The sequence below is a fragment of the Balaenoptera musculus genome, chromosome 19, assembly GCF_009873245.2.
Source record: "Balaenoptera musculus isolate JJ_BM4_2016_0621 chromosome 19, mBalMus1.pri.v3, whole genome shotgun sequence".
NCBI lineage: Eukaryota > Metazoa > Chordata > Mammalia > Artiodactyla > Balaenopteridae > Balaenoptera > Balaenoptera musculus.
In genome coordinates, this window is record NC_045803.1 from 14,624,954 (window position 1) to 14,637,164 (window position 12,211).

A 12,211-nucleotide genomic window follows, 5' to 3' on the forward strand; every position below is an offset into this window, starting at 1 on the left:
TTGCCATTTTAAATTGAGTTGCCTGTGGTTTTTTGTTGTTGAGTTATAGGAGTTCTTCATTTTCTATATACTAGTCTTTATCAGATATATGATTTACAAATATTTTCTCCCACTCAATGGGTTGGCTTTTCATTCTCTTGATGGTATCCTTTGATTCACAAAAGTTTTTAATTTTGATGAGGTTCAATTTATCTGTTTTTTCTTTTGTTGCCTGTACTTTTGGTGTCATAGTTAAGAAATCACTGACAGATCAAAGGTCAAGATTTTCCCCTATGTTTTATAGTTTTAACTTTTTTTTTTTTTTTGGCCAACCTGCGTGGCTTGTGGGATCTTAGTTCCCTGACAGGGATCGAACCTGGGCCCATGGCAGTGAAAGTGCTGAGTCTTAACCACTGGACCACCAGGGAATTCCCAGTATAGTTTTCACCCTTAAATTTAGGAATCTGATCTGGTTTTGGTTAATTTTTGTACACGGTATAAATTAAGGGTCCAACTTTTTCTTTTGCATGTGGACATCCAGTTTTCCCAGTACCATTTGTTGTTAAGAGTGTCCCTTCTCCTTGGATGGTCTTGGCACCTGGTCAAAAATCAGTTGACTATATATGTGAGGGTTTATTCTGAGCTCTCTATTCTATTACATTGGTCTGTATGTCTGTCTTTATGCCAGTAAGACACTGTTTTGATTACTGCAGCTTTGCAGTTTTGAAATTAGAAAGTATGAGTCCTCCAACTTTGTTCTTCTGTTTCAAGATAGTGTTGGCTATTTGGAGTTCCATATGAGTTTTAGGATATGTATGCAAAATTGCCATTGGGATTTTGATAGAGATTGCACTGAATCTGTATTTCATTTTGGGTCGTGTTATGGGCTAAATGGTGTTCCCCTAAAATGTATACGTTGAAGCCCGAACCCCCAGTACCTCAGAACAGGACTGTATTTGGAGATAGGGCCTTTAAAAAGGTGATTACTTTCTCTTTCTTTCTTTCCTTCTGCCGCTCCCCATGCGTGGCATGTGGGATCTTAGTTCCCCAACCAGGGATCAAACCTGCGCCCCCTGCAGTGGAAGCGTGGAGTCAACCACTGGACCTCCAGGGAAGTCCCCAAATGTGGTTACTTTAAAATGAGGCTCAGTGGGCCCTAATCCAATCTGAAAGGAGTCTTTATAAAAGGAGCACTTTGGACACACAAAGAGACACCAGTGATGTGACCACACAGAGGAAAGACCGTGAGGACACCGCAAGAGGGCAGCCATCAGCAAGCCAAGAAGAGAGGCCTCAGAAACCAACCTGCTGACACTGTGATCTTGAATTTCTGGCCAGAATTGTGAGAAAATAAATTTCTGTTGTTTAAGCTACCCAGTCTGTGATATTTCCTTATGGCAGCCCTAGCAAACTAATTCAGATAGTATTGTCGATAATATTAATTCATGAACATGGGATGTTTTTCCATTTATTTAAGTCTTCTTTAATTTTTTTCAGCAATGTTTTGTAGCTTTCAGTATACAAGTCTTTTTCCTCCTTGCATAAATTTATTTTTTAAATAGTTATTTATTTATTTGGCTGCGCCGGGTCTTAGTTGTGGCATGCGGGATCTTTAGTTGCAGCATGCGGGATCTAACTCCCTGACCAGGGATCAAACCCGGGTCCCCTGCATTGGGAGCACAGAGTCTTAACCGCTGGACCACCAGGGAAGTCCCTATAAATTTATTCTTAAAACTTTTATTCTTTTTGTTGTTGCTGTTGTAAATAGGATTTTTTTTAAATTTCCTTTTCAGATTATTCATTGCGGGTGTATAGAAATGCGACCGATTTTTGTGTGTTGACTTTATGTACTGCAACTTTGCTGAACGCATTTATTAGCTCTAGTTTTTCATATGTGTGGACTCTACCTATAAATTTTTTTTTTTTTTTTTTTTTTTTTTACCTATAAAATTTTAATGAAAATGGCTTTGGCATTTAACTACCATATGCCATATGCCATCTGTCTTTGTTTTTCTTGTTTATTTATTTATTTATTTATTTTGGCTGCATTGGGTCTTCGTTGCTGCGCGTGGGTTTTCTCTAGTTGCGGTGAGCGGGGGCTACTCTTTGAAACCTAACTCCCAATGTAATGGTATCAGGAGGAGATTAGCCTGTGAGGGCAGAACCCTCATATCTGAGATTAATGTCCTTATAAAAGAGACCTCAGTGACTTTCCTCATCCCATCATGTGAGTACACAGTAAAAAGATGGTCATCTATGAACCAGGAAGCAGGTTCTCACCAGACACCGAATCTGCCAGCGCCTTGATCTTGAACTTCGCAGCCTCCAGAACTCTGAGAAATTTCTGTTGTTTGTAAGCCACCCAGTCTATGGTCTTCCGTTACAGCAGCCTGAATGAACTTAGGTCAGAACAGGATGTTATCTCATCACATTCTCCTTAATCGCATCAATGCAGTGAATTTTGTTGATAGGTGTATCTGTACCACTGACTGTTGTGCGTATTGCTTGGCCATCGCTGACCTCCCTCCTGAGCCCCAGACCTGGGGTTCCCACAGCCTCCTGGACAGGCTCCTCTAGAAGTCTGTCAGACCTCCCACACCAACCATGACCCCAAATGGCCTTAGTGTCTCCCCCAAACCTGTTCCTTCTCCCCAGTCCTCATCTCAGGGACAGCCTCTTTGTCCCCCAGTCCCCAGGGCAGAGACCTGGGCCTCTTCCTAAACGCCCCCCTTGCTCCCACTCCTGCCATGGCCTGTCAGCTTCACAGCCAGTTCACTAGGCCTCCTAAGCATCCCTCCCGCCTGTCCCTTCTTCTCCTTCCCACACCAGGCTTTGGTCCAGCACCATCCCCTCCTGCCCAGGTCCCTGGCCTACCACCTCGAGTCCTGAGCCATCCTCCACAGGGCAGCCAGAGCATCTTTCTACATCTGACCATGTCCTTCAGCTTCTCAGCTTGAATGCTCTTCTGATAATTCCTAAGCTCTATAATGTGACCTCGGTGGCCTTGCCTGCTGTGGAGCTATGCTGCCTCATCACGGACAAGCTGGTCCAACTGTCTGCCCTGGTGTCCCCTCAGAGGGTGTGTCCCCTGGGCCTCTGCTTCTACAGTGAAGGAGTGGAGGGGGTGATCAGAGGACATGCATAGTCCCTTCACCCAAGACCTCTGGGGAGGGGCTGGAGTTGAGCCTATTGGGTGGACAGGGAGTGGAGTACAAAGGCACATTTCCTTTTCGCCTTTCGGTCTGTCCTTTTCCCCTTCTTGACACACATGTTCCTTACAAGAGCTGCCCTTCCCCACACATAAGCAAGAGATTAGGGAGGGATTGACAACCCTCAGCTCCAGGGGTGGGCTCTGAAGGGCTTAACCCAATCAAGGTCCCATCTGTCTGGCAGAGTGAGTGGTAAAGTAGTGAGCTTATGACCCAACCCCACCCAATCAGAGTGACTGACAGGAATTTTGCCTGGGAATGTTGGACTTCAGCCCCTTTTTTCTCTGGACAGTAAGACATGTTGATGTGCAGCCTCAGACGGTGAAGTGGGCTGGCCTGAGGTCAGAGACCACCCTCAGAGAAGGGCAGAGCAGGGAAAGGTAGAGAAATGGAGCCAGAATCCTATGGACATTGAGGACTTCTGGATCACACTGTACCTGAAGCCTATATTAACAAAGTCCATAAATTACCATTTCCATACGGACCACTGAGTTAAATTTTTGCTACTTGCAACCAAAACAAAAATCCTAAACTCTCCAGAGCCCCCTCCTTAAGATAGACACTAGATACGTGTTGCCATTCAAAATATTTAACAACTAGTATTAAACCTGGGCACTGAACAATCAGAACAGACTGCAGGTCATAGCAACGGGCCTGGGTCATGGAGGGCCCTGCTTGACTGTAGGGAGGTCAGGGGCACTCTGGGGAGGGGCTGAGTAGGCAGGCACACAGAGAAGCCACTATTTACCAGCTTGGCACAGAAGGATTTTGATATTTTAATAACTTATGTGGCTGAGTGGTACAAACTAATTGAACATGAGTCCTTACAAGGTCCCACAGCTGGTGCTGAAATGCAAAGTGAAAATTCAAGCGAAACAGGGAGAAAGGCCTGGGATGAGCGAGCGACAGGTTGCATGTTCAAAATGGCCCAGGAAACGAGGGATGAGGTTGGGTGGCAGTTGGGGCAGGTAAGAGGCTCAGGATATTGACTTCTTCCTCAAGGTTTCCTTAGTGTCAGTCTTGTTCTCCTCTGCCACCTTGGAGACAACTCTGGAGATGCCCCCAGAGCTCTCCCCAGATTTGGTCCCAGAGGTGTTGCTGAAGGCCCTGGTGTCAGAGGCGGTACTGTAGGTGTAAGATTCCCAGGCGATGATGTTGCTGATCTTCCAGCAGAGGACGTTGCAGACCTTCACCACATAGGGCGACAGGAGGCAGGAGATGATGTAGAGGATCACCAGACCAACAAACAGGCTGGCTGACACCTGCAGGCACCACACAACAGGCGTGGGTGGGCAGCCTGGGGGCCCCCATCCACCCAGCAGGGCAGATCCAGGGGAGCCACTCACCATGAGGATGAGGAAGGCCCGCCTGGCACTGAGTGGGAGCCCATGGATGTGCAGCAGGAAGATGAGCTGGTAGTCGCAGTATGTGCTCTTGTCCACACCTCTGTTGGGGGATGGGGTTCAGGATTGGGGGAGGAGGTGGTCACCCCACAGGAAGCCCCCCTGCCCCACCTGGGCCATGTGTCTGGCTCACCTATTGCTCACCAACACCTTGAAGAAGAACTCGGAGGCAAAGATGCTGTGCGGAATGGTGTCATGGCATGGGGAGTTCTCCAGACAGAGCCACCTGGGGGCCCAAGTTCAGGCACTGGTAGTACAAATCATGCGTAGCACGTGCCAATCCCTGACCTTCCCCTCTACCCCCCAGACTCTGGGTGAGCACTAACTAGGTGCAATCTCCTACCTTTCTCCCTGATTCACTCCTTCACCCACTTTAGCCAATAAGGCTGACTGAGCCCCTACCAGGTGACAGGCTGTTTGTTTACTCATTCATTTCCTCATGTCTTTACACCTCCAGCTGTCAATTCCTCTGTTACTGTGCATTCATCTAGATTATGGATTGTATACCTATTATGTGCCACCTCCTCATTTATTCTTTGCTACCTTTATTCCTTCATCCCACAAATGAATCTGGAGCAGCTACTAGGTACAAAGTCACATCTTCATTCATATATTCAGTAAACACAGGTCGAATACTGAGTAGGTGCAAGTTGGCTACTTTGTTCATTCATTCACTTCCTTCATTTGGTCATGGCATCATTTTCCTCCTTTCATTATTATTATTCCTATCATTATTATAGGGCCAGTTATTGAGGCCCTACATGCTTTTTTTTTTTTTTTTTTTTTTTTGGCGGTATCTCGCAGCTTGTGGGATCTTAGTTCCCCGACCAGGGATTGAACCCAGGCCCCCCCAGCAGTGGAAGCACTGAGTCCTAACCACTGGACCACCAAAGAATTCCCCCTGTACTAACTTATTCCTTCACTGTTTTATTCATTCATTAATACCTCCATTCAAATATCAATAAATGCCTACCATGGATGAATTAACTTGTTCATTGTCTCATTCAACAAATACTATGTTGTCTATTCTGGACCTGGACTATTAGGGAGACAGACCCCACAGGAGACAGTGACAGCTCAGAGGGGTAAGGGCTGGGAAGGAGGAAACACAGGCAGAGGGGTCAGGGTGAGAATGGGGAACGTACAGGAGGACACGAGAGCAAAACTGTCCCATCCAGAACAGTCAGAAAAGTCCTCCTGGATGAAGTGGCATCTGAACTAAGGGCTGAAGAAAGATTAAGAGGGACCAGTCCTGCAGACAGAGGGTCCAGCTTGTGTAGAGATCAGTCTCATTTGAGGACCGCAAAGGCAGTCAGTGCAGCTTGAGGACCAGGAGGTCTCCCAGAGGCAGAAGGGATGGACAGGCCCGACAGACTGTGGGGGAGAAGGGGGCGTGCAGTCGGCCCAGCACTCACTCAATGCCTAAACTGTTGTGGGACAGAATGTTGAAGGCTGAGTCCTCGGTGGTCGTTGTGTTTCTTGTGGTCCAGATGAGGCTGTCAGTCCTGTGCAGGAAGGGGTAACCTTAGTGGGGCCGGGGCCTCAGCGGGCAGAGGTCCCAAAGGGAGAGGGGGCAGTGGGGGGGGATCGGGTGAGCGGAGCCTCCTGCCGTGGGCGGGGCCGAGTAGGTGGGATGCTAGGAGCCTGGGCTGTGGGCGGGGCCTGAGACACCAAGATGGGCGGGGTTTGCAGCCCAGGGTTGGTCTGCGGCTGGGAAGATGGAGGGGCCTGCAGGGGAAGAAAGGCCGATTATGGGCCCGGTACCACAGGGATTACTTGTCCAGGGGGCTGTTGAAGCGGTAGATATCCTCCTCGCTGTATTCCCTGATGGTGTCCAGGGTGGGCCCGCCGCCCACCACCTTCAGCACGTAGCTGCCGGGAGCAGAGGTGCGCATGGACTGTCCGGAGTCCTGCATCACCTCTACCACCCCCACCCCCACTTCCTCCCCCCCTTCCTCCCCCTCCCCCGACTCCCCACCTCACTCCTGTCAGCCGCTGCCTCGGCCACGACTTTACCTGCCCTGAAAACTGCCAGAATCTCCCGTCACCAAATCTTGGATCAAGAAGAACGGGTAGAAGACTGTGGGGTCGGAGGAGTTGAGGCGGGGAGGAGAAATTAGCTCGGAAGTGGAGGATGGAGAGGGGAAGAAGGAGAGACGAGTGGTCCAAGGGCAAGAGCACAGGGTGCTGGGGCCGTGAGCGGGCAGGGAGGAAAGGCCTGGGAGGGCAAAGTAGTGGGGGCAGAGGACACTGAACATTGATTGCAGGGGGCTGGACACGCACCGTCGCGGAAGAGGAAACATGGCATCTCGGGGTCGACGTGCACGCAGTCAAAGTAGTGTTTGTTCTGCAGGCGGTTGTACTCCAGCGTGTAGGTGATGTCAAAGGCAAGGCGCTTGCCTGGGGGGCAGCCGATAAGCACTGGCACCATCAGGTTGCCCTGAATGGGAGGAGAAAAGCCTGGCTCTAGGGGTGGGGCAGGGAAGACACCCCTCCTCCCACTCACACCACCCCTACCTGCCAGGCTCACCCTCACCAGAGGGCAAGGTGATTATTATTATGATCGTTAAAACAATAATAACTGCAAACACTTAAGTAGCTCTTACTATGCACAAGGCACTGAGGAATGGTCTCAGTGCTTTACATATTCAAATTTATTTAATCCTCAAAACAACCTTGTATGATATAGACCATTAATATCTCCATTTTAGAGATGGCAAAAGTGAAAGCACAGAGAGGTCAAGTCACTTATTTATTATCCAAAGCCACACAGCTGGTAAGTGGTAGAGCTGGGATTCAAACTGAGACAGGTTGCTTCCAACTGCCTCCAGAATAAGACATACCAAACCACTAACACCTACACCTATGAAGCAGGACTTTCAAGGCTGAGGGAATTCCCTGGCAGTTCAGTGGCTGGGACGCCGGGCTTTCACTGCCATGACCCAGGTTCACTCCCTGGTCGGGGAACTAAGATCCCGCAAGCCTTGCATCATGGCAAAAAAATTAGTTCTTAAAAAATAAAATAAAATAAAGGGCTGAGGTTGAGCCTGAATTCTCAGACAGTAGACCTGGGGGAAGCATGGGGTATATGAGGGAAGTAGAGCCCAGGATGGGGGTTAGGGATCTGGGAACCCCCATGACATTGTCATTGGGAATGAAAGACTCCTTCCTGGCCCATTCTGTGGGTAGGGCCCAAGGATTTCACCCAATTGTCAAACATGGACATCTGGACACTGTGGCCTGGGCTTGATGGCTACTGAGGAGAGGGGCCGTGGCCACAGATTAAGCAATTCCCATGCTCACCTGAGCCAAAGACTTTACACCTATCAGCCACTGAATCACTGGGAGGTCTAATGGGTGTCTCAGATTCAATCTATCCACAGGCCACCTCTGTTTATGGCACCTCATCCCTGCATGTTCAGGCTAAAAAGCCTTGGCCTCATCCTGGAAACCTCTCTTTCTCTCACCCCCACATGCAGTCCATCCAGAAATCCTGTTGTCTCTAAACTTCAAAATAGAGCTATTCTCTTCCCCCAACCCGCAACTCCTCTGCTCCACCCTGGCTGTACCATTTCCTCCCTGCTCCCGCCCCTCCCCCCAGGCTGTCCCCCACTTGCAGCCAGAGGGACTCTGTGAACACCTGAGCTCTCCTCTGCTCAGATGCCTCCCATGTGACCTGCCCATCACCGCTTTGACCTCATCTCTCTCCACGGTCCTCCCTGATCCAGCCATGCCTGCTCCTCGCTGTTCCTTTAGTCTAACACACGAAGCATACTCCTGCCTCCAGGCCTCTGCCATCTGTCCCCTCTCGCTGACATGCTTTCTGGCACATAACTGCATGCTCACTTCCTCCCTGACTTCAAGTCTTTGCTCAAATGTTTCCTCCTCAGCCAGGTCTTCCCTGAACCATCCTATGGAAAATGCTAACCTACCCCAGGCCCCTTGCCCACTACTTTTTCTCCTAGCACTCATTGCCTCTTAACATAAAATATCTTTTATTTCTCTTGCTTATTATTTGACTCTCTGTTCTGGGTTGAATTGTGTGTCCCAAAAAGATATTAGGACCAGGGAAGTCCTAATTCCCTGGTACCTGCCCATGTGACCTAATTTGGAATAGGGTCTTTACAGATGTAATCAAGTTAAGATGAGGTCACACTGGATTAGGGTGGACCCTAGTCCAATGACCAGTGTCCTTATAAGAAGAGGGAAATTTGGACACAGACACATAGGGAGGAGGCCTTGTGAAGATGGAGACAGAGATTGGAGTGATGCACCTACAAGCCAAGGAATATCAGGGACTGTCAACGACCACCAGAAGCTAGGAGAGAGCACAGAACAGATTCTCCCTCAGAACCTGCAGAGGGAACCAATCCCAATTTTGGACTTCTGACCGCAATAATTGGGAGAGAATAAATTTCCCAGTTTGTGGCAATTTGTTATGGCAGCCTAGGAAACGAATACACTCCCACCCCCACTAGAACATCAGCTTCATAAGGTCAGGAATTCTGTTTTGTTCACTGCTGTAACTCCAGCACCTAAAAAAACAATGCTGGCATGTAATAGGATGTAATAGGTACTCAATAAATATTGGTTGCATGAATGAATAAGCTTTAGGGCGCAGGGAGTGAAATCTGTTCCTGGTCTGCCCTCTGGATCCCAGTCTCAGCCCCATTCTCCTCTGTGGGCTGTCTCGGAGCTGGCCTGTTGAGAGATGTCCCAAGCCTCGAGCATGTATTATGTGTAAATTTATTTCTTCCTTCCTTCATCCAACATATTTACAGATTGAGAACCCACTATTTATCAAATTAGTTCCAGTTCCCATTTTTTTCCAGGATGAGGAGCCAGAGAGAGCCTCCAAGCCTTCCAAATACATATATCTCTTGATCTGGTAATGTGGGGGAGGGGAAAGAGAGGGACAAGAAACCCGAAAGGCCCCAGCCTGAGGATACAGAGAGAGAGAAGTCAGACTACATCCCAACTTCAGCACCTCTGTTCCCTTGTCTGTTAAAAAAAAAAAAAAAAAATCATTGACTTTTTAAAAACTTAATCTTTAGGTGGGTATCATGGTTAGATAGATAGATAGATAAGGTAGATATATACAGGAATACACACACACACACACACACACCCATATATATAGTGAAAATTTCACTTCCATTCCCATATTCCAACTGTCCTGCCTCTTCCCTATTCCACGCATAGGGAACCATTATGAGTACTTTCTGGCCCAATTCCCCAGAGTTTCTTCATGCAAATAAAAGCAAACATGAATATATGTTCTCAATTAACCTCTTTCATGCTAACGTTTTGTATATGCTGTTCCATTCCCTGCTTTTCTCTTTTAAGAATAAAATACACTTTGGAGGCTATTCCACATCAGTATGTGGAAATACTTGTCCCCCGCCCCCCTTTTCTTGGAGGGTGGCGCAGTGCGGCTTGCAGGATCGTAGTTCCCTGACCAGGGATTGAACCCGGGCCATGGCAGTGAAAGCACCGAGTCCTAAACACTGGACCGCCAGGGAATTCTGGCCCCCCTGCCCCGCCCTTTTTAAATAGTTGCATAGTTTTCCATCACATGGATGTATCACCATTTAACCAGTCCCCTATTAATGGACATTTAGGTTGTCTCCAATCTTGCTGTCTTTTTGCAGATCAGATTCCCAGAAGGGATGTGCTAGGTCAAAAATGGAGATGTTAACTTTGACTTTCTGGGGTTAAGATAAAGACGAAAATAATGCGTATCACTAAGGATAGAAGGAAATTGTTATTGGGCTGAGGTCAGTCACTCTTTCTGGCATTTGACCCCGAATATTCCATGTAATCCAAGGAGTTGGGAGCTGTTACAAGCCCCTTTTTTTACCTGCCCTGGGTCATACCAACCCAAGAGGAAGAAGCACCAGGGTCTGTCTCCTGGAGAGTGGGCAGGGAAGTGGGTGAGAACAAGGCTTCCTCTACCACTGATTAGCTCCCAGGGTTACTCTGAGCAGATGTCTGCGCCTCTCTGAGCCTCAGTGTTTGCCTCTGTGCAAAGGGGATACTGCATGTGTAAGCAAGTGAAGAACCAAGGACCCAAAGGCTTGAACAAGGCACATGTGAGCAGGCAAAGGAAGAGCAAGGTATGAAGGAAGGGCCAAGCTGGTCCACGTGCCACCTTTGTGCCCATTGGAAAAAGAAGCCCTGTGTGGCAGGTACTTTACTTCCCCCTGCAGAAAAGTATCAGAAGGAACATACAAGCTTATGTGCAATCTACACGAAGCAGCCCTTTCTGAAAACACGAATGGATTAAAGGAGGGAGTGGGTGGCTGGGCGGGTGAACGACGAAAATGAACGAGAAAGAAGAAATTAGGAAGGCATTCAAGGGATTCCCAGAAGGAGCCCTCGGGTTCCGCCCTGTTGAGACTCGACCCGACCCCTTCCCTCCCAGCACAGGGCCCAGTACCCCAAGTCCAATACTTGCATGCGGGGCCCCTGGTGCGTGTTCTGGAAGCAGTGCCCGGACGAGCCCACCACCTGTGAGTAGGAGCAGATGATGACTGGTGGACCCCACGGGCCCAGGCTTTTCCCTCATCCGCATCCCTCCCCTCCAGGCTTGGACCGCACCTTGACAAGCATGGAGGTTTTCATGAGATGATGTCCACTAATGCCCTGATCAAAGCAAAACCTTTTATCACTGAGCGTAACCTGGGGGTGGGGGCAGAAATGAAGGGGTCAGCAGGCCAGCGGGCGGACCCAGGGACAGTTCAAATAACCGCGGGCTTCTAACAGGTCCACTGCCTCAGTAGCTCCGCCGTCACCTCAGCTCCTCGCCTCCACCTGGTCTCACCCAGAAAAGCACCGAGTTGCGATTAACAAGGACCTTCTCCTTCACCACCGCCTCGATGCAGCCCGGGTCGGCCAGCACCACAGCCAGGCCCACCTGGCTCTGCACCTGGAAGGAGGCGCCTGCTTGGAGCAGAGGAAGGGGTCAGGGCGCCGCAGCCAACAGAAGCCCCGCCCCTCAGGCTCCACCCGGCCCCGCCCACAGACCGTGCACGGGCTCCGGCTCCCGGGCGGTCAGGAAGACCGAGAAGCGGTAGCTGGTGCCCTTGTCCAGGAAGATGCGCTCGGGCAGCTCATTCTCAGCCTTAAGGTCGTAGATCTTTTCGTAGCTGGCCATGTCAACGTGCACACTGCCCGCGCTCCGCCAGTTGCTGGCCAGGTAGAAGTAGTAATCCTGGGGGACGGGATGCGGGGCAAAGACAGTACCCGGACAGGGGGACGGTGAGGGGGGATCCGGGCTCGGCCCTCCCACCGATTCGCCACCCTCTCCACGCACCTGGTCCTGCTTCTTGTTCTTCCACCAGCGCCAGGTGGGGTCGTGCACCGGGTCCGCATATGGCTGCGGGGAACGCCGGCACCTTGAGGGGGGCCAAGGGGCGTGCCCAGGCAGGCAGTATCCTCCGAGCCCTTCCTAGCCTCATTCCCAGCCCCTGCCCCTGAAAGCGGCCGCAAGCCCCGCTTTCAGCCCGACCGCCACACCCCCAAAGCCATCTCCCCTGAGCCGTGCTCGACCCCCTCTCCAGCCCGCCTTAGCCTCGGACGCACCGAGGCGGCTCTGCTCTGCTCCGCCCTCCGCGGCGG

General features: G+C 50.0%; 1 protein-coding gene across 1 annotated transcript in view; it reads right to left on the reverse strand.

Moving 5' to 3' along the window:
- Positions 1-3,955: 3,955 nt before the first annotated feature.
- CATSPERG (cation channel sperm associated auxiliary subunit gamma) overlaps positions 3,956-12,211 on the reverse strand; it is a 41,300-nt gene continuing 33,044 nt past the window's right edge. Inside the window, exons 18-29 of the mRNA XM_036833694.1 lie at positions 11,907-11,969; positions 11,618-11,804; positions 11,415-11,533; positions 11,192-11,272; positions 11,045-11,101; positions 6,875-7,031; positions 6,608-6,671; positions 6,368-6,463; positions 6,007-6,096; positions 4,725-4,817; positions 4,535-4,634; positions 3,956-4,450 (exon numbers count right to left, since the gene is read on the reverse strand). Of these exons, the coding sequence (XP_036689589.1) occupies positions 4,166-4,450; positions 4,535-4,634; positions 4,725-4,817; positions 6,007-6,096; positions 6,368-6,463; positions 6,608-6,671; positions 6,875-7,031; positions 11,045-11,101; positions 11,192-11,272; positions 11,415-11,533; positions 11,618-11,804; positions 11,907-11,969 (1,392 nt within the window). The 3' untranslated portion in view covers positions 3,956-4,165. The remainder of the gene's footprint in view (positions 4,451-4,534; positions 4,635-4,724; positions 4,818-6,006; positions 6,097-6,367; positions 6,464-6,607; positions 6,672-6,874; positions 7,032-11,044; positions 11,102-11,191; positions 11,273-11,414; positions 11,534-11,617; positions 11,805-11,906; positions 11,970-12,211) is intronic.